At 36.7% G+C, this 23,327-nt stretch overlaps 1 protein-coding gene across 6 annotated transcripts in view; it reads right to left on the bottom strand.

The window, feature by feature from the left end:
• Nucleotides 1-23,327, bottom strand: part of RIMS1 (regulating synaptic membrane exocytosis 1) — a 534,165-nt gene that overhangs the window by 193,586 nt on the left and 317,252 nt on the right. For all 6 annotated transcript variants that reach the window (XM_062186349.1, XM_062186350.1, XM_062186351.1 and 3 more), the window contains 3 exons: nt 3,063-3,130; nt 2,308-2,418; nt 324-423 (listed from right to left, as the gene is read on the bottom strand). In XM_062186349.1, the coding sequence (XP_062042333.1) occupies nt 324-423; nt 2,308-2,418; nt 3,063-3,130 (279 nt within the window). The remainder of the gene's footprint in view (nt 1-323; nt 424-2,307; nt 2,419-3,062; nt 3,131-23,327) is intronic.

The following is a 23,327-nucleotide window of genomic DNA, read 5'->3' as shown; positions in this document are numbered from 1 at the left end:
AACTATTTTAGATTTGAAATTGTAGAGCAATCTTATGATCCATCTACAAGCATGAGAAATCCTTCAGTATTTTGCACCTATTTCTTTTTAAATGAATAGAAAGATTAATATTCTTACTCTCTCCAATAGCTACTGAAAGGCAGCTACCTATTATTGCAATATTCTTACCAGGAAAAAAAGCTGTATCCATGCATCAAGCTAGTTACTGACTTAATTATATAAATATTTACACACACACACACACACATATTTAACCTCAAGTTGAAAACCATCAACTAATGCACAAATAACACATGGATTAAATGTTAAAAAAGAAACTTTACCTGCTCTTAGATGTCCAACTACATCTGCTAGGCTACCCTTCTTTACTTTGGTGATGAAAGCACCAAGGCGTCCTAAGTCAGTCATTTTTCCTCCAACAACCTGAATAATTACAAATGTATAAGTTCCCAAGACTCACATTGAAACCAAAGTGTAATTGTCGAGGAATTAACCCTATATTCTTTTATAATATACTTAGAATTGAGTGTAGGGACTTCAATGATACAATGTGCTTTTGATAAAAAGGAGTTGGCAGTTGGCAGTTGAAAACAAAACATCTCATTGTATTTGAGATGCCCATGTGTCTTAATAAATTTTATGTACTGATTTCTTACACTGATCTAAAAATAAATGGGCCTCATGAATAATGCATACACTTAAAATAGACAACTGACAGGCAACCCCTACTGACTTTCAAACAGCAAATGTTTGACATATTTTACAATAAAGTTATCTTTATTATTTAAATTCATGCTTTTTGTGTGAATTATTCCTACATGAAGACAATGCTCCCTTCTCATCGTCTATCATGATCTCTTTTGCCCATGTATGGTAGAGTGTAGGTCCAAGACCAGAAGGACTAGGATTTAAGCCAAGAAGAGGCCTCTTTGGGGAAGTAACTGAGTGCGTTTCTGCCAGCTGATCACCTGAACGACCTCCTCATGTGAAACATACATCTGCGTCCACCTGACTCTCAAAGCCTGAGTTGTGATATTGAATGTTTAAAACTCCCACCTGGTTTTTCCACTCTACCAAAAATTAAATACACTTGAAAAGATTCTAAGTTTCTAGGAGCTCAAGTATAATAATCAAATTGAGGGAAATATCCCTATATGTGGAAGGTAAGCCACAATTCTTAGAAACAGTCTCCTCAGAGGAGGTAACTGGAATTATTTTATAACAAGAGGAACTAATATTAACAAAAACATAGTACTATTAAATATACTAAGTTGTTTTTTTCAGTTGGATTAATGGTCAATAGCTTTGAAGAGCTCAAACTATCATCCAAGTCTAAGATAATCTATTAATAATAGTTTTAAATAAATATTTTTTAAAATTTCTTTAAAGTTCTAAAGCAAACTAAGTTATGTGATTAACACACATACACCTACACGCATATAAGATAGATCACTATATGTGTGTATATGTGTATGCATACTTTTCTATAATAAAAAGTGACATTTTAATTTCTATCAATTTTTCATATCTGTTTAAAGACAGAATCATAAAATAGTAAATTTTATGCTTGGCACTTCCATAAATACTATTGTTATGAGGAAATAATTATATTTTGTGTTGCAAAGTATAGATACAATAAGGGTCCACATTACCTAACTTTACTAAATTCCATTAGGATCATTTAAGTGTAAAAATCATACTTGAACTTGATATTCAGTGAAAAGTTCTTGAATTTTACTAGGTTTTGTTGAATTTTCCTAACAAATTTGTATGCTCTATTAATACAATGATTCAGGAATATATTAATCCAGATTAAAATATTACATATACCATAAGACATGGACATATTAACAATATATTTGCACAAGAGGAATTTTATTTTAGAGAGGAGAGGAAGATACTTAAAAATGGCTGTCAGAAACCTTACTGAATAAAGTCCATAGTATAAATCACCCTCTAAGAAAACATGTTGAGGCTGGCGCTGCGGCACAGCAGTTTAAGCCAAAGCCTGTAATGCCAGGACCCCATAAGGGTGAGTCCCAGCTGCTCCACTTCCGATCTAGCTCCCTGCTAATAACCCTGGGAAAGCAGTGAAAGATGGCCCAAGTCATGTGTTAAGACCCAGAAGAAACTCCTGGCTCCTAGCTTTGGCCTGGTCATAGCAGCCACTTGGAAAATGAACCAGATGGAAGACCTCTCTCCGTCTCTCTCTGTCTCTGTCTCTCTGTGTCTGTTTCTAACTCTGCCCTTCAAATAAATAAATCTTAAAAAAAAAAAAAAAGAAACATGCTAAGTCAGTAAACTTACTTTCAGGCCCAGTAATGCACCTGATTCTTTGGGCATGGTTGTTCTCTTGTTAAGAATAACACGTCCAATTAATCGGTCCCCTTCTTTAGATGGCTGCCACGTTACAGGATGCTATTAAAGTATAAATAAAGTTAAAAAATAACTTTCTTTCTTTCAGACACACAGTTATTGGTTGCGGCATGATATTAGTTCTTCAGTGAAAAGATACTAAAAAAACAGATGTCTAGCACAGCAGTTAAGATGCCTACTTCCCACACTTGAGTATAATTCCTTGCTTTGACTCCTAATTCAAGTTCCTTGTTAATTCAGACCCAGGGTGGCAGAGGCAATGACTAAAGGATTATGTTCCTGCCTCCCACATGGAAGCCAGAATCCTGGCTCCAGTCCTCACCCAGTCCCATTCGTGGTGGTCATTCGGTGACTGAACCAGAGGATGGGAGCGCCCTCCCTCTCTGCCCATCTACCTCTCTGCTTCTCAAATATTTTTAAAAAATTTAGAAAATACTCTAGAGGAAACTCTTTAAACCTGTCCTTTCTGCTCTCAATCTCATTTACATGTAGTAATTATTTAGTAATTGCTTTTTGGCTTAATTTTTGTTATAATTATTCCATGATAACTGTTTCTCCAAAATTATACTGTCCTAAATGAAATTAATCTTTGCTCTCAGAAGATGTATACTGGAGCAGAACAAGATTACTATCCATCACATACCGGACAAAGGCCATGGACAACACTAACTTCCCATAAATCTTACCGAACTAATAGGGGATGTTTCCCGGCTGTGCCACGTAGCAGGATCCAACCAGTAATAATCCAAGTCACCTGCACAGTAGAAAAGGAATGGAAAGCTTAATGGTGTTACAATCGAGAGAGCAACACTTTAAGCATTACTTCTTCAGTCTATAAAGCAAAGGGTTAAGAATAGTAAAATCTTGAAGTGTATGTATCCCACAATGAGACACCCCGTGTAGCAAAGTTTGTAACTCGAATCACTGAAATAAATATGTGCTACAGATGTACCTTATACCAAGGAAGGGCTACCTTTTTGTTCTTTAAATTGACTAAGAAACACACACAAGCACAAAAAACAGGGTTAATCTATCCTTCCTGCTCACAAGGTATTTTCAGTACCATGCTAGAACTCGCCATCTAGTGGTGATGTCTAAAATGATATTCATCAAACTAAACGGACTGTTACAAATATATCACACTCATTTAAGGCAAAAATATACGAAGGGACCTGAAAGTGAGAATTATGGGAACTCTTTGTACTATTCACAATTTTTGTCTTGTAAATTTAAAGCTATTTTGTCACAAAATGTTTTAAAAAAATAAGTGTCTCTCTACCCTTCTGAAATATATCATACATTTCAAACTTATTCTCCAGTCTCTATTTTCTGTCATCAACTGAGAAACATGATCTGCATGTTTTTAGAACACAGTGATTTAACATAGTTAATTAAATATCGAAAGTAACATTTGGCAAAGGAAGACAAACAAATGACAAAGCATTTAATTTTACTGAAACTATAAATGTTTTTAAACATTCTAACTTTGTAAACATGAATATATAATCTTTACTTTTAACTTTTAAGTTAAATATAATGACAAAAAGTATTAAAAAAGTCAGACACCTTAATTTCAATACATTCATAGACTAAAGTACAGAGAGTGGGTAAATCTAAGTGAAAAGAGCACACAAGAAAAAAAGCAAGGAAATAAATGGCCTTTTATATTTTAAGTATCAGTTGGCAAAACAAACTTTTTCTAACCATGAATCAAAGCGAAAAATTAAAGAGAGTAACTAAAGCATGCCAGCTAAAATTGAGATATCCAGCTAACTGTTGGGGAAATATGGTTGGCTGATACCTGTAAATGTCATAAATAAAGAATTTTACAGTTATGACAGGCATGGTAAGTATTGGCACTATAAAAAAAAATGAAACAGGAAATATTTTCTAAGTGTTTAAGATTTCCAGGCATAATAGTCCATACACTTTAACCTTTTTGTGGCTGCTTCTCCTTACCTTTTATATGTCTCAGAAATGTTTAAGGCAAATGCCATATATGCTATAATAAATACTGATATGTTTCAAAAATGTCACATAGAAAACATTAGTAGATCCTATGTATGGGATTTATATTAGAAACGTCACTATTTTAAAATTTTCCTCATAGGGTCCATCTCTCTCTCTCTCTCTCTCTCTCTCTCTCAAAATCATATATTTTAATATATATGGTACTTGGTCGGCGCCATGGCTCACTAGGCTAATCTTCCACGTGCGGCTCTAGCACCCCGGGTTCTAGTCCCGGTTGGGGCACCGGATTCTGTCCCGACTGCTCCTCTTCCAGGCCAGCTCTCTGCTGTGGCCCAGAAAGGCAGTGGAGGAGGATGGCCCAAGTGCTTGGGCCCCTGCACCCGCATGAGAGACCAAGAGGAAGCACGTGGCTCCTGGCTTCGGATCAGCACAGCACACCGGCTGTAGCAGCCATTTGGGGAGTGAACCAACTGAAGGAAGACCTTTCTCTCTGTCTCTCTCTCACTAACTCTGCCTGTCCAAATATATATATATATATATATGGTACCAAAGATTATAGATTCCTAAACCTCTACTGCACCACCTTTGTTTATAAATTGCAAAAGGAAGTTTTTTTGAAATTTATTTTTTGTACAACATTCCATGTTTAGTTATAAAGTTGCTCTACTTTAAGCAATACCTCTTGAAAGAAAAGTCATTGATAATATTACTAATAACAATATTATCCAAATATGACTAATGAAATTTGTAAACCTTTCTCCCTAAAATTTCAGGTACCTAGTAAAATGATCTGATGATGTAAATCTGATTCGCTTTAAAATACTGTGATAAATTAAAACAAACACTGAGGGGCTGGCTTTGTGGTGGATCAAGTCAAGTCGCTATCTGCGACTCTGGCATTTCTGGCTGTTCCACTTCCAATCCAGCTCCTTGCTAATGCACCTGGGAAGTCAGGGGCAGATGGCCCAAGTGCTTGGGTTCTTGACACCTATGTGGGAGACCCAGATAGAGTGCCTGGCTCCTGGCTCTGGCCTGGCCTATCCCTAGCTATTGCAGCCATTTAGGGAGTGAACCAGTGGATGGATGATGAATCTCTCTCTCCTTCTTTCTCTGTAACTCTTTCAAATAAAGCATTAAATCTTCAAAAATAAATAAATGAAAGAAACAATGAAATATTTGTGAGGATGGGGCATTTCCCTGAAGAAGAAAAATTAGTCATTAAATTGAAAGCTGATTTAAGAAGTCTTGGAATTTAAAAATATAACAAAAATCTGACATCTGAAAAATAACAATTCATTGTATCCCTCAATAACTTGGTCTTAAAAACTGCTCATGTCCTAACTCTTCCTATGTAGGTACTTCAATGCTATGTTTCACTTGACTTTTCCTAAGGAGGTGTATAAACACATCTGGTGACTATGCGTCATGCAAACATATTCCTTAAAGACAAAGAACCAGAAACTGATGTTTCTGGCACGATTCAGTGACAACGGCACACTTTTTTTTTTTTTTTTTTTTATGAAAAAACTGCTTTGAAGCTGTGCTGGGTACTCTATAAGATTTACAGGAAAACAATTTTGAATGGCGAGTCTAATCTAACTGGTCTGGTCTAGGAATTTCCAATATGCAGCCAGCAGTAATTCTTTCATTACCACTGTGATAATATGGATGTAACAGAATTTGTAGCTTCAAAATATTTTTAGCCAATTTTGAGCACAAAGAGCATTACAAATATCTATTCAAGATCACTAACAAATGTAAATGTAAAAATTTTGTATTTTTGTATTTTTTTTTTTTTAATTTTTGACAGGCAGAGTGGACAGTGAGAGAGAGACAGAGAGAAAGGTCTTCCTTTTGCCGTTGGTTCACCCTCCAATGGCCGCCGCGGTAGGCGCGCTGCGGCCAGCGCACTGCGCTGATCCGATGGCAGGAGCCAGGTGCTTCTCCTGGTCTCCCATGGGGTGCAGGGCCCAAGCACTTGGGCCATCCTCCATTGCACTCCCTGGCCACAGCAGAGAGCTGGCCTGGAAGAGGGGAAACCGGGACAGGATCGGTGCCCCGACCCGGACTAGAACCCGCTGTGCTGGCGCCGCAAGGCGGAGGATTAGCCTAGTGAGCCGCGGCGTCGGCCTTTTATACAATATTTTAACATACAAAGATAGAAACAAGTTTCTGATACTTTCTTATCACTAATTTCATTATCATCCATTAAGTGGTATCTTTTTTTGTAAAATGTTTCTAAATATGCAGTTTCAAACTACATTTGTTTCATCTACTTATGTAAATACTGAATTTTAAATATGTTATTGGATTTTTTTTAAATATTTATTTATTTGAAAGGCAGAAATATAAAAAGAAAAAGAGAGAGAGAGAGATCTTCCATCTGCTAGTTGACTCCCCAACAGGCTGCAACAGCCAAGGTTGGGCCAGGCCATACTCAGGAGCCAGGAGCTTCTTCCAGGTCTCCCACATGGGTGTAGGGGCCCAGGGACTAGTGCCATTTTCCATTGCTTTCCCAGGTGCATTATGAGGGAGGTAGACTGGAAATGGAGCAGCTATAATGAACTGGCTCCCATGTGGGATGCCAACACTACAAACGGAGGCTTAACTTTCTACACCACAGTGCCAGCCATGATGTTACTAGATTTCAAGTACTTTCAATTTCTATTTATAACTCATACTTCCCTATAATTAATTAAATAAGCAAAACTCACTTAAGTTTACTCCTAAAATGTTTAGAAACTAGTATATTGACTGCCAGGTGGCATCACACTGCAAAAAAAGTTAAATCTATAATGTTTACTTTTGGAATCAATGCAAAGGTATCTTGATTGTAAAATTCTATATAAGGAAACCAATTTACTATTATCACTAATTTACAATGAAAAATTTATCAGCTATTTGAGTCTACTGAAATAGTTCATGTTCAGAACTAGACACATTCAATGAAGTATAATTCTGAGTATCTTTTTATGAAGAAAATTATAGACATATATCCTACCACTTGCAAAAAAATTAGGTTAACTAAATTAGTATGCACACAACTTTCAACACATAAATAAGAGTAAGCTAAATGAGACGTGAGTTTTCTATAAAAAAAGTTTTTCCCAAAGCCATGTCATGATTACAGTAAAAAACATTGCATAAATCTACCCCTATATGGTTTAAAGTTTTGTATTTTATTATATCTATTGTCAAAGCATAATGGATTCCAATAAGAATCAATGTCAACCAAACAAAAATCCTTCTAAACAATACGGATGCGTGATTATGTATGACTATATTAAAACTGCAAGAAAAACATATTTTTAGTTTCTATGTTAAATATCTATTTAACAATTTATGTGATAGTTAATTTGGCTAGGAGGAGTATCTAGGAGTATACCGAATGCTGATGTACTAAAGGAAAGGTTATCCTACACTAAAACCTTTAAGTATTAGAAAATTTGAACTTGCCCATTTCTAAAAAAAAACCACATTTTTAATAAATGATGCTAAAAATGCAACTCAAACCGATTCTAATAGTGACTCAGTAATTCTCCACAATTCCTAATGGCTGTCTGTAATTTTGCTATTTGTCATCTCAAAAATCAGTTGTTCAAAAGAAATGAAATTTCACAAACCAAGAATCATAAGAATCATTCTTCCAGATATTTTCTAAACCTCTTTAAAAATATTTCTCTTCAATTTACATTTTAGTTTTCTTTAGCAGAATGTATGCTAAAACTCAATAAAATTATATGAATCCTAAACTACCTTAGATACCATAGAACTTTTACAAAATGTGTTTATTGGATGTCTGTATGATGAGCATAAACAAACATGAATTTCATTCCAAAAATGGATTTTTAAGTCAAGAGAAGGTACTTTTTTTTTTTACACTAAGTACCATGGTCATTGTGAGTAAAATATTTCTTGCATTATATTGTAATAAAAAGATGCATATTTAATTTATTTTTTAGGGTGGGCATTGTGGCACACGGGGTTAAGCCACTGCTTGAGATGCCTGCATTCCATATCATAGTGCCATGCTTCTGATAGGTACCTCTGCTTCTGATCCAGCGTCCTGCTAATACATCCTGGGAAGCAGCAGATGATGACTCAAGTCCTTGGGCTGGTGCCATGTAAGACCTAGATGGAATTCTGAGCTCCTGGCTCCAGCCTGGCCCAGCCCCAGCTGTTGTAGGCAGTTGCAGATTGAACCAGAAGATGGAAGATATTTCTATTTCTATTTATTTCTATTTCTATGTCTCTCTCTCTCTTAAATAAACTTTAAAAGGCTATTTATGTATAAGGCAGAGCAAAACCGCCCATCCAATGGTTCACTTCCCAAATGCCTACAACAGTTGGGGTTTGGCCAGGCATCAATTAGGAGCTGGGAACTCAATCTGGGTCTCCTATGCTGGTGGCTGGCACCCACGTACTTGAACCATCACCTGTTGCCTTCTATGATGTGCATTAGCAGAAAGCTGTAATCAGGAACCGAGCTGAGACTTCAACCCCGTCACTCTGACATGAGATGTCGGCATCCTAAGCACCTCTTAACCACTGTGACAAGTTCTCACCCGTAAGAGGCTATTTTAAATAATTATGTATTTCTTGCAAGGTCAGCAAGTTGTCTTTATGGTCGAATTATTTTTATTAATGATTTAGTGTCAGTGTAAATTTACAATACAGTAAAAATGTTAACCTTTTTTTTTTTTGCAATTTCATCCAAAATTTATACCAGCTTTAACTCCCCCCAAATATATCTGAAGGTAAACAGTTCATAATATCAGTTGATACATTTGTGTCTCTTTCTCTCTATGTGCAATGCAGGTTTAGAGACCTCTCAAAAGAATGGCTGTGGTCAAGAACCAGTTTAGCAATTCTACATAATTTAATATCCAGCTTCTGGCTTTGGCTTAGGACAACAACAACAACAAAAAACACAATATATTTCCTTGGCACAACTCCACTGTATCCAGCCATAAGGGATTCATTAGTGATTATTCTCTAAATGCCACTTAGAAATACCACTTTGGAAGACAGCAATGCTCATCATTTAAGATGCTTGATAACACTAATCATTAGAGAAAAACAAATCAAAACCACAATGAGATGCCTTCACACACCTGTTAGAATAACAAACAGCACGGCACCAGCACCAGCAGGTAAAGCCAGTGCCTGTGATACCAGCATCCCATACGGGCACTGGTTCATGTCCCTGCTGCTCCACTTTGGATCCAGCTCCCTGGTCATGGCCTGGGAAAAACAGTGGAAGATGACCCAAGTACCTGGGACCCTGCCACCCATGTGGGAGACCTGGATGAAGCCCCTGGCTTCACCCTGGCCATTTGGGGAGTGAACCAGTGGATGGACGACCTCTGTCTGTCTCCCCCTCTCAATCTGTAACTCTTTCAAATAAATACACAAATATTTTAAGTAGGTGTAGGAGAGGGCATAGAGAAATTAGAACTGTTACACATTTTTGATGCAATGAAGTCAATATAAAAAACAATATGAAGTTTCCTAAAAAATTTAAAATAGAATTATTCTGATCTAACCATATGACTTCTACATATATATCCAAGGGAACTGTAATAAGGATCTCAAAGATATATCTGAACTCCTACATTTATTACAGTAGTGTTCACTATAGTAAGATGTGGTAACAACTTAAATATCTGTTGACAAATGAACGGATAAGGAAAATGCAATAAATACATAAACAACATAATATTATTTAGTCTTAAAACAAAGTGGAAATCCTTCCACTTGTAGCAATGTGGTCGAATCTGGAAAACATTTTGATAAATGAAATCAGCCAGACACAGACAGATCTGACATGTCCTCACTTATATGAGAAACCTAAAATAGTCAAAGTCATGGAAGCAGAGTACACTGGTCATTGTCAGGGGTTGAGGATGGGGGAAACACGGGAGTGTCAATCAAAAATTACAAAGTTTCAATTATACAAGATGAATAAATCCTAGGGATCTGCTGTATAGCATAGTGTTTAAAGTTAACAATACGGTGCTGCATACTTAAAAATTTGTTAAGAGGGTAGATCAAATGTTAAGTGTTATCATCAAAGGACAAAACAATAAATAAAGATGGAAGAAGAAAATCTGTGTGTTTTTGGCATACGTTGTGGTTTGAACATATATGTGTATGTGTGTGTGTGCGCATGTTCAAACTCATCAATATGTATGCAATAAAAATGGATGGCAATTATATATGTCAATTATATTTCATTAAAGTGTTTTTTTTCCTTTTCTTAACAGTGATTTGACATAATTATAAACTATCTAATAGGTTATATGAACTGTAGTCATCATACTATGCTGCATGACACTAGGAACTTACTCCTTTCACCTAACTCTAATTTGGTACCTGATATCCAAACTCCTTCTCTTCTCCCTACCCTATACCAGTCTCTCCTAATCACTTTTCTGTACTCAGGTTGAGTTTTTAAGCTTCCATATATGAAGGAAAATGTACAGTATTTGTCTTTATGTGTCTGGATTATTTAATTAACATAACGTTCACCAATTTCATCCAATTTGCTGCAAATGACAGGATTTCAATCTTTTTAAAGACTAATCTATTGTATATATGTACCAGACACTTTCACCCATTCATCTCATGATGGATGCCTTGGCTGATTCAATGTGTTGTCTGTCGTGATTAATGATGTAATAAATATCATAGAGTAGGTATTTCTTTGATACAATGATTTCATATCTTTTGAATATATACCCCATAATGGGATTGTTAGATCATACAGAAGTTCTATTTCTAGTTTTTAAGACATCTCCACATTATTTTCCATAATGGCTGCACTAATTCATATCCTCAACAACAGTGTATAAGAGTTCCCCTTTCTCAATATGCTCATTACGTTTACTTTATGTCATTTTTTATAACAACCATTCTAAGAGGTGAGGCGATATCTCACTGTGGTTTTGATTTACATTTCCCTAACGGTTAGTGATACTAGACAGTTTTTTTCATATATTTATTGACCATTTGTATTTTTCCTTTGAGAAACATCTATTCAGGTCCTTTACTCATTCCTCAATAAGACTGGTTATTTTTTCTTGCCGACATTTTTTAGTTTCTTGTGTATTCTGGGTATTAATTATTTCTCAGAAAAAAAGTCAGAATAGCCAAAACAACCCTGAGCAAAGCAAATACATAAAGAGGTAGGCAACACTACACCTTACTTCAAAGCTTACTACAAAGATGAATTAATTAAAACAGCATGGTACGTGGCATAAAAACTGGCACATGCACACACACACACAAACACTCCAATGGAACAGAATAGAGAACCAAGAAATTAACCCATACACATACAGCCAATTGTTTTTGAAAATCATGCCAACAACATACTTCGGAGAAAAGATAATCTTTTCAACAAATGGTGCTGGCAAAACTTTATACATATGTAGAAAACAGAAATTAGATCCATACCTATCACCATGTACAAAAAATATTAACTCAAGACAGCTCAAAGACCAAAATGTATGATCAAACAGTATGAGATTGTTGGAAGAAAACATAGGAAAAATGCTTCAAGACACTGGTGTAGGCAATGGTTTTTTGGATAAGGGCCCAAGATTAGCAGCAACAAAAGCAAAACTAGACAAATGGTGTTATATAGAACTCAGCGGCTTCTATATAGCAAAGGAAGCAATCAACAGTGAAAGATATATAACACTGAATGGGAGAAAATATCTGTAAGCTTCTTATCTGATACAGTGTTTTTTTTTGTTTTTTTGTTTTTTTTTTAACAAAAAGAACTTCACTTTTAAAATTCCCTTTGTTCATGATGCTCTTTGTAAAACCAATACTATCAAGGCCGGCGCTCTGGCTCAACAGGCTAATCCTCTGCCTAGTGGCGCCGGCACACCAGGTTCTAGTCCCAGTTGGGGCACCGGATTCTGTCCCAGTTGCCCCTCTTCCAGGCCAGCTCTCTGCTGTGGCCAGGGAGTGCAGTGGAGGATGGCCCAAGTCCTTGGGCTCTGCACCCCATGGGAGACCAGGATAAGCCCCTGGCTCCTGCCTTTGGAACAGCGCGGTGCGCTGGCCGCGGCGGCCATTGGAGGGTGAACCAACGGCAAAAGAAGACCTTTCTCTCTGTCTCTCTCTCTCACTGTCCACTCTGCCTGTCAAAAAGTAAAAAAAAAAAAAATACTATCATTCTTTCATTAATATAAATTTTGTCATTCAAGTAAAATAGACATTTGAAATGTTCACTCAAGTTAACACAGAAACTATCACCAAACATTAATGATGTGTCAAAGATATTTGTAAGTAGAAACTATTTATAATCAATAGAACCCCAGAGTTGTACAATCTATCAACAATGATCACATATTTGTTTAAGAACTACACTGTCATTTCTATGTATTGTAATTTAGGGCATGAGCAGAAGACTCAGTAACTGGCCCAGGAAAGGGAAATGGTGTTAACAAATTTGCTAGAGGTGGCACTTCTGTAATTACAGCATTGTTCGGTGAATTTTAAAACTAATGGTTCAGATGCAACACCACTATCACCACCACAACCCTACAAAGTACTTACAAGGAATTCTGAATCAAATTTCAGCCTGAACCCTGAGTTCACTCTTTCAGATAATCCTTTGATTCTGGAGATAACTACTGCAGCATCGCCTTCTTATTTCAGGGTAGAATGAGATTATCTATGTGACACAACTTTATAAACTATAAAGCACCACAGAAATGCAAATAGTCATTGCAGTACAAAAATATATACTAAAATTTATTTTTAATGATAATACTAACAAGCATCTCTGACAATCCTATTAGCATGTAAAATTTTTAAAAATACCTTTTCGTCCCAGTTTAGATACTTGAAACCTTGAATCATCATAGAATCTCAATATATTGCAATTTCTCTGTTAATGTACATTTTTTTATATTTATACTAATGCCAGTACTTCTAAGACTTATAAAAAGGAACCAGCATTGTAGCATAGTGAGTTAAGCCACTGCTTGTAATGTTGGTACTCCATATGGAGTGCTGGACTGAGTTCAAGCTATTTCACTTTTGATCCAGCTTCCTGGGAAGACAAGGAAAGATGGCTGAAGTTCTTGGGGCTGCTGTCACCCATGTGAGTGATGGAGATCCTGGTCCCTGACTTTGGATTGGCCCCTGCCTGGCTGTTGCCATCATTAGGGTAGTCAAACAGTGAATGGAAGATTTCTGTCTGTATTTCTTCCTCTTTCTCTGTCTCTCTGCCTTTCAAATAAATAAATAAATCTTTAAAAGAAAACTTATAAAAAAGACGGCTATTGCATAGTAAATGAGTACTGCATTTGAAAGTGGAGATGTATGACTCTAATCCAAACTATGCATATTAGGTGTGCTATCTTCATAATATCTCTTTCACATTTATAACCCTTGTACTTTTCTGAAAAATGGATATGGTGGCACTTTCCTCACAAAATTCCATGAACAGTAAGTGAGATATATTAGCTTTACAAACAGTAAAGAATTTTAGTATAGACTCTTAAGAAACTGGAAAAAATTGAGATTAAGAACGTGAAATCAGGGTGTTAAAGTTCAGACTTAAGTTAAATAGCTATCATAACTAAACGTATAATATCAGGAATGTCTGCAAAATATGTTTTGAAATGGGCATAGAAAATGCTGAAGCACCTTTGCTCATAAAAAAAAAAAAATTGACATAATCACTCAAGACATCCCTGACACCAATTCCCTGACACTAGAAATTTGGTACAGACACTTCCACGTGGGAGGCCTGGAAGAATCTCCTGGCTCCCGGCTTTGGATTGGCTCAGTGCCGGCCGTTGTGGCCAACTGGGGAGTGAACCATTGGATGGAAGACGTCTCTCTCTTTCTCTTTCTGCCTCTCCTCTCTCTGTGTAACTCTGATTTTCAGATAAATAAATAAATCTTTAAAAAAAAAAAAGAAAGCATACAAAACTCACTTTGTGGATTTACTTCACATAGGCTAGAAAAACTGAGACATTAAGATGCTTGATATAGTGAATATTACTCATCAATTTAATTTTTCTCTTGGTTTGAAAGTTACATAAAGTTATATCAATTTAAGTTTTGAGCCTATAAGTTTCAGAGTTCAGAAATACCCCCAAAAACCATGACACTCAATGGCAGATTTTACCTCTTCCCTGACCTGATGCTACAGGGTTCAAAGTTGATAAATTAAAAATTCCTAATAGCTTTTTTTAAAATAAACTTTTATTTAATAAATATAAATTTCAAAAGTACAACTTTTGGATTATAGTGGTTTTTCCCCCATAAGCACGCTCCCACCCACAAACCATCCCATCTCCTACTCCCTCTCCCATCCCATTCTTCATTAAGATTCATTTTTAATTATCTTTATATACAGAAGATCAACTTAGTGTATACTAAGTAAAGATTTCAACAGATTGCGCCCACACAGATACACAAAGTATAAAGTACTGTTTGAATACTACTTTTACCGTTAATTTGCAAAGTACAACACATTAAGAACAGAGATCCTACATGGGGAGTAAGTGCACAGTGACTCCCATTTTTGATTTAAAAATTGACACTCTTATTTATGATGTCAGTAATCATCCGAGGCTCTTGTCATGAGCTGCCAAGGCTATAGAAATCTCTTGAGTTCACAAACTTCAATCTTATTTAGACAAGGCCATAATCAAAGTGGAAGTTCGCTCCTCCCTTCAGAGAAAGGTACCTTCTTCTTTGATGGCTCATTCTTTCTACTGGGATCTCACTCACAGAGATCTTTCATTTAGGTCTGTTTTTTTTTTTTTGTTTGTTTGTTTTGTTTTGTTTTTTGCCACAGTGTCTTGGCTTTCCATGCCTGAGAAATTCTCATGGGCTTTTTAGCCAGATTCGAATGTCTTAAGGGCTTATTCTGAGGCCAGAGTGCTGTTTAGGGCATTTGCCATTCTATGAGTCTGCTGTGTATCCTGCTTCCCATGTTGGATCGTTCTCTCCTTTTTAATTCTATCAATTATTATTAGCAGACACTAGTCTTGTTTATGTGATCCCTCTGACACTTAATCCTATCTTTATGATCAATTATGAACTGAAACTGATCACTTTAACTAGTAAGATGGCATTGGCACATGCTCACTTGGACTTACCCCTAATGGCAGAGCTAGAAACGTGCCATGGGACTCCAAATCCCTAATAGCTTTTAACAACCCCACCAAACACACACACACACACACAAACGCATACACACATACAACCTAATGCCACAGAATTAAAACATAATTCATGGTCTTCAGGAAATCTAGACCATGGTATATTATCTGTAATAAGCAATAATAAAAATGCATCTGAAGAAAAATTCTCAAAGTACACTGAAGACAGAGCCAACATCTTTTCACAGTTTACAGAAACACTAACTTTCTATGCAAATATGCTCTGAGGCCTAGTGACAGAATTTTCTCCCCCATAACCTAAATATAAAATAGCAAGATGCCAAGGATAACAAATCACAAAACTGGCAATCTTAGGGAAACATTTTTCCCACAACACAATGACTCTTCATCAGTAAGAATCTCGAGTGCTATACACAGGAGGGAAATATTTTACTGCAACCTTCCAACTGACCAGGCTTCCACATTGACACTGAGTATTCCATTCACGTGGGAGAACAGGTTGTCACGTGCAAAGCCTCGGAATAACCAGCCGGGAAACCCTGTGGAAAAAATTGGGGTTTATTTGTTTTCATTGTTTGGGGACTGGATGTTAACCATAGGTTTAAGAAAATGTAGTGCTGGGTGAGTTCACAGCAGAGACATTACAAGAACACATTCTAGATCTCTAGATATAACTATCTTTGACCAAAGAAGATGCTAGTCTTTCTAGAACCAGGTGACACCAGCTTAACAGCATTAGCCTACAATGATACTCTGAATGTCAAACCAATTTCAAAGACAACAAAATGAGAACTATTGAGATCAACACATTAGCATGGTTGTAGTGACATAAACACCAAGGATAATAGTCAAATGATACTGAAGATGAATTTTCAGAGTACACCAACAAAATGAAGTACTTATTGATATGATACTTATTATTTTAAAATACCTTAAGCTATAAAAATGTAGGAAAATAAGTTTACACGTTAGCAAACATTTGTGGTGACATAAATGGATGTTTTGGAACCAGAACCCCTTTGAAGTAAGCTACTGCAAAGACCAGAGTGTTGCCTTTGTTTCTTGATTTGCTCATCTTTGTTTTATTTTTGCTACAGAAACAAATAATTTATAAATATACAAAAGGACTTTCTTTTTAATTGGAGATCCCTTGACTGGCAATCGGAAATCATGAGACAGAAGTATGGAGAACATTTTATCTTATAGTTCAACATTGTTCTTTTTTTTTTTTTTTTTTTGACAGGCAGAGTAGACAGTGAGAGAGAGAGAGACAGAGAGAAAGGTCTTCCATCTTCCTTTTACTGTTGGTTCACCCTCCAATGGCCGCTGCGGCCGGCAGACCACGCTGATCAGAAGCCAGGAGCCAGGTGCTTCTCCTGGTCTCCCATGCGAGTGCAGGGCCCAAGCACTTGGGCCATCCTCCACTGCACTCCCGGGCCACAGCAGAGAGCTGGCCTGGAAGAGGGGCAACTGGGACAGAATCCGGTGCCCCAACCAGGACTAGAACCTGGTGAGCCGGCACCACTAGGTGGAGGATTAGCCTATTGAGCTGCAGCGCCGGCCTCAACATTGTTCTTGAGAACTCTGCTGGGTATCCATACTAATAAACTTTCAATTATAGACATAAGAATCTAGGCTGCAAAACACTGCATTATTGGTCTAAAAACATCTCTGCCACAGTGCAAAAATGGCCAGTGTAAAAAGTGTTATAAAGGCACGTCCCTTCAATGGTACACCAAAATGGGTCAGAGTAAATAATTTAAGTAAGATCAAGCACAGAGGGAGGGGCCTGTGCTGTGCCACAGTGGGTAAAGCCACTGCCTGAAGTGCCTGTATCCCATGTGGCCACTGGTTCCAGTGCCAACCGCTCCTCTTCCAATCCACCTCTCTCCTATGGCCTGGGAAAGCAGTAGACGATAACTCAAGTGCTTGGATCCCTGCTCCTGTGTGGGAGACCCAGAGGAAGCTCCTGGCTCCTGGCTTCAGGTCAGCCCAGCTCCACTCATTGTAGTAATTTGGGGAGTGAACAGCAGATGGAGGATCTCTCTCTCTCTCTCTCTCTCTCTCCCTCCCTCCCTCCCTCCCTCCCTCTCTGTAACTCCACCTTTTCAAATAAATAAATAAATCTTTAAAGAAAAAGCACAGAGGGAAATAAGGGTAAAAAAGCGAAATTCATAAGTGAACAAAGATATACATTTATTAGAAAGCAAACTAAGCAAAAGTTGGTCAAAATATAACCTACTGACATTCCACATTCCCTGAAAGAAACGTGGTTTGGATATATGAATGTAAAACTATACTTTCCATATAATAAATTCAAACTATTTTCATTTAGATGAAATTTTCATTTTAAAAAACAATTTTAGAAATTAAAAATCATGAATCCTCACTGACCTAGACTGAGATGCTCAGCATTGGTTTCTTGGTTTTGTCTCAGGTGGTCCCTTGAGAAGAATGGGATGGCCTTCTACTGAGTAATGCGAAACAATCCTATACCTCCCACCCCCTTGGCTGGCTGTTTAAATCCATGACTCTACAGTCAAAAGGTGCACTGAACTATGCATAAGCACACCTCATGAATATATCATCCCTTAATATTCTTGAAATGTTTAACTTAAAGCTTCTAGAGAGGTCCTTGTTAGGGATATATAGTAATGTATGTGTGTATGTATGCATATGCAGTAAATCAACTTAGGTTTTCTACATTGTTTTTTTTTTAGGGGTAAGGGATGATTTTTTTTTTTTTTTTTTAGGTTTTCTACATTGTTATTACTCCACTCCATTAAACAAGGATGCTCCTGGATGCTCCTGGATTTCTAGACAGTTCCTCTCCCCTCGCTGCTGCTGATTAGCTTCTCTATGAAATGACACAGAAGACACTGCTCTCTGATATCCCTATCAAGAATAATTAGTGTGCACCTAACTTTTTGTGTTACAGACGCTGTACATTTTACAGCTAATGGAACTTTCTCAAAATTGGTGTATTTGAATGTTTATGATTATATCTGCAGTCCAGTCTTCCCTCTTGTTTTCCCTCACTGATCTCTTCTATGCATTTTAAGATCACTCATAGATTACATTTAGAACACTGGAAGTTAACTTAAGTCACTTTTGATATGAAGGTAGGTTTTTAAATGGGAAGATCAAATTTCATAAATATGTGCAAAACATGGTTTATTTACTGTAACTTTATTTTCATTAAAATGCAGATTTTTCCATCTATCAAACTCAAACTATCTTTGATGCAATGGAAAACAACTAAAATGGAATTGAAAAACAAGTTATTAGCTTATCAATAACTTAAACAGCACAATTAGGTAAATAAAAAGTTATCTTAACCCACTTAGGATTCATGCCAAAGGATGGGAAGCAAATCAAAAAGTCTCATCTGGTAAAAACCAATGTCACAAAAAAGGCTCAAGTCTTTATTCCCAGTGAAACCACTAGATATTCATAATATTATACCACAAGCATAAAAGCATGTATCTGACATTCAACACCCCCAGGACCATGGAAGGTGCACCAGATAAAAAAGTACAAAGGGGCTGACAACAATAAGAATTCACAAGAAAGAGGACAGTAATTATTTAATTAACAAAAATACACAAAAACAAATGAAACAGTATCAACACTGATACTGCAAGCAATTCTATGAAGATAACTGTCTGAATGGTTATATATGAATACAGCAGAATTGCAGGGTGGTAAATTGATGTTAATGCAAAATCCAGTAGGTAACACTTAAAAAATTATGGTATGCAAACTCTGCATGAAAACCCCTTTGTGCCAGCGCCGTGGCTCAACAGGCTAATCCTCCGCCTAGCGGCGCTGGCACACCGGGTTCTAGGCACCGGATTCTGTCCCAGTTGCCCCTCTTCCAGGCCAGCTCTCTGTTATGGCCCGGGAGTGCAGTGGAGGATGACCCAAGTGCTTGGGCCCTGCACTCGCATGGGAGACCAGGAGAAGCACCTGGCTCCTGCCTTCGGATCAGCATGGCCGCAGCGGCCATTGGAGGGTGAACCAACAGCAAAGGAAGACCTTTCTTTCTGTCTCTCTGTCTCTCTCTCTCACTGTCCACTCTGCCTGTCAAAAAATTAAAATAAAGAAAACCCCTTTGTAGTCTTCTGACCTAAAATTTTAAAAAGTGGATAAAATGTATCTCTGATGATAAAAAAATTAATAAAAATAATGTAATTAACAAAAACAATCACAAGTTGGTTGGCAAATAGCACATGAATAAAACTTGGCTATCTGAGGCCAGCACTGTGGCATAATAGGTTACACCACCGCCTGCAATACCAGCAGCCCATGTATGTGCTCCTTTGGGTTCTGGCTGCTCCATTTCAGGTCCAGCTCCTTGCTGGTGTGCCTGGGAAAGCAGCATAAATGGCCCAAGTAATTGGTCCCCTGTACCAACGTGGGAGACCATAAGTTCCTAGCTCCTGGCTTCTGCCTGGCCCAGCCCAAGCCTTTGCAGCCATTTGTGGAGTGAACCGGCAGAGGAGCGATTGATCTCTCTCTCTCTCTCTCTCTCTCTCTCTCTCTCCCCTGCCACCCATAACCCTACCTTTTAAAATAAATCTTAAAAAAAAAAAAAGAGAGAAAACTAATCTATCTAAAATGGGGGGGGGTGTTGAAGTTAAGAATTTATAATCCAAAAATTAAATCATTACTCATCAGTACAACAAGAACAACAAACCAAAAAACACAGCAACTGTTTATGAAACACTGCTTCCAATCCAACATGTACTAAATATGACTTGCATGGCAGATAATACTTCTCATTTTCATCCTTCAAATATTCTATTTCCTGACAGCTTATAAATACAGTACAAACATGGGGAAACATAAGATTAAATGCTTTTCCCCAACCTCCTTCAGATACAGAAACCAAACTGTCTCCCAAAGAATCTTAAACAAAGTTAGTGTGTCTTAATTTTCTAAAAGATAACATAACTGATTTAAGCCATGAAATTAAGATATTTTTGGTAAAAGAATTGAAACTGTGAACTATTAACCCTACTATTTAAAATATATAGTGACATTTTATCTGAGAATTAGAATTACTCTAATTTTGATTTTATTCAAAAACTAAACATTATTTCAGAAATATTAAAATAATCATTTTCACAATCATTTTCTAAAAGTTCTATAAATTCTTAAAAATCTTTATTAAAAATCTTTATCAATTGAGATACAAGGTGATATTCTTCACAAAAACAATTACTTTAACTCATTTCTCCCAATAAAAATGGGCATATTTAAGGTTAATCTAATAATCACACCAATCTTAACAATATAAGATCATTATTCTGCACCTGATTTCCACTTAAATCAACTGGAATATTAGCTAAAATACACTACTGATCATAGTAGGAGTGAGCTGGAGAAATATGGAATCCATGAGAAATCTCAAATTATAATTGTAATGGTCCCAATATTAAGAAAAATTATAGTTTTCCTTCCTCTCTCAACATACACCTTTTAAAAAAGATTTATTTATTTATTTGAAAGTCAGAGTTACACAGAGAGAAGAGAGGCAGAGAAAGAGAGAGAGAGAGAGAGAGAGAGAGAGATCTTCCATCTGCTGGTTCACTCCCCAGTTGGCTGTAACGACCAGCGCTTCACCAATCAGAAGCCAGGAGCCAGGAGCTTCCTCCTGGTCTCCCATACAGGTGCAGGGAGGCAAGGACTTGGGCTATCTTCTACTGCTTTCCCAGGCCATAGCAGAGAGCTGGATGGGAAGTGGAGCAGCCAGGTCTCAAACCGGTGCCCATATGGGATGCCAGCACTGCAGGTGGTGGCTTAACCCACTATGCCACAGCACCAGCTCCCTCAATATACACATTTATTTTATATATTATAAAAATAAATTTAAAGGCTAATTGCCATTTTAAAGTGAAAAAGCCAGTTAACAGTAAGTCTTAAATTCAACTTCATTTGCTTTTTTACTAGCAATTTTGTAACATTTACTTTTATTATTCATGTATTAAATATATTTATAAAGATATATTGCATAAAGATACAGGTTGCAACTGCATATTCTAATTGCTAGATATTCAGTTTTCAAATGAGAAAATATGTATTACTCTAGCCCAGCCATTTTGCAATGTTTACTATAAAAAGGGATGCAAACATTCAAAAACAACATCTTACTAGTCATAATATTTTCAATTATTACTACAGTTCTATTTTTTAAAGTGATGTACTATAATAGCTTTGATGACAAAAGATCACACACATGCATACATTCATACACATACACACACACAAACACACACAAACCCCAGATCTTTGGACCTATCATAAATCTTAGTTTATGTAATCATTATGACATGACATTCTAGATCAAATATCCATATGTGCACTTAGTTCACAAGATGAAAACTGTATACATCACAATTTAGCTCCATGAACTGAATCAGTGCAAACTTGGAGAATGAAGGCAGCAAATTCAAAGGTAATAAGTCCTTGCTAGCCCTTCAGGTTCAGGTGAAATGATGCTGGCCCACGTAAAGTGCAGTCCCCTACTTGTGCAGAAAACTCTCCATGCTGCATTTGAATTTTCAGTCCTTCTCAATCCCTTTGCTTAAACCAATGTCACCAATCACCATTAATTCATCTTTCAGGTTTAACCTTCGAGTAGATTGTTTATATGATATAAAATGGCACAGTCCATGAAACTAGCCAGTAATAATTAAGCTTTTTTTTTTTTTTAAATAAGAGCATTTTGAAGCTGGTCTTGTGTTTATTCACTAACCATATACAAAAAAACGGCTTACCTTCATGTGGACATGTGACAGTGAAAGCACTGAATGCAAAGTGCTTTGTTGTTCTGACCATTAAGGCAAGGATTACAGCCTGAGTTACATGGTCCCTTTATATCACCCATAATTGCACAATTACACTTAGGGTATTCTAAAATTTCTAGCCAATTTTTTTGTGTGTGCCTAAGCATTTTTCTGCCCAAAGTCCCCTGCTTTCTTTATTTCTCTGTAGAACGCATAATCTCTCTCTATATTAAAGACACGTGATAAGGTCTGGGTGAATGAGTCAGACTGGGATATTACCACATGTACTTGGTGTTTTGCCTTTAGCTCCCAGATTCTGCTCTCTTGCAGGTCCTCAGCTTCCTCAGTATACTTTCATTAAGATCCCTACTTAAGTCAAGCACTTAGGAAATCAAGGGAAGAAACTCAGGTAAGCAACCAAGGCCATAATTAACCATATTTTAAAAAGTTTTTAATATACAATAGGCAAGAGAAATACAAAGTTCACTAATATGTTTTCCCTAATGGGTGCTATGCACCATCTCAAAACTGTCTGATAAAAGGAAGATAAAAAGAAAAACAATAACAAACTTTAGATGATCTAAATGCTATCAGAAAACAAAACCCTGAAATAAAATTTAAAAATTGTAGATAAAATAACGTTCCACATTCGACCTACAAAGAACAAGTTTGAGAGGCTAAGCATTCTCTAGAGATTTAAAAAAAAAAATTGCAAGGCTAACTGCCTCTTGTTGAAAGAAAACTTCAAAACTATTAATAAATCTGAGATACATGACGGATGTAACCCTACTGAAAACATGTTTGTTGGAATTCAGTTACTACAATCAATATTGGCCCTCTTTTGGAAGTTAGCTTTGAAATATGTTGTATGGTTACTGTTTATCACAATCAGATTTATTTCACAGATCTTAAAAACTCACAACTCATATAAAAACTTCTCAGAGAAAAAATAATGTAAATTAACCAGGAATTCAAAAATACTGGTGACATATCTGCAGGTAATTGACTACTTCATCATAAGATTATGATA

The sequence above is a fragment of the Lepus europaeus genome, chromosome 3 (assembly GCF_033115175.1).
Source record: "Lepus europaeus isolate LE1 chromosome 3, mLepTim1.pri, whole genome shotgun sequence".
In the NCBI taxonomy this organism is placed as follows: domain Eukaryota; kingdom Metazoa; phylum Chordata; class Mammalia; order Lagomorpha; family Leporidae; genus Lepus; species Lepus europaeus.
This window is presented reverse-complemented; position numbering and strand designations above follow the sequence as displayed.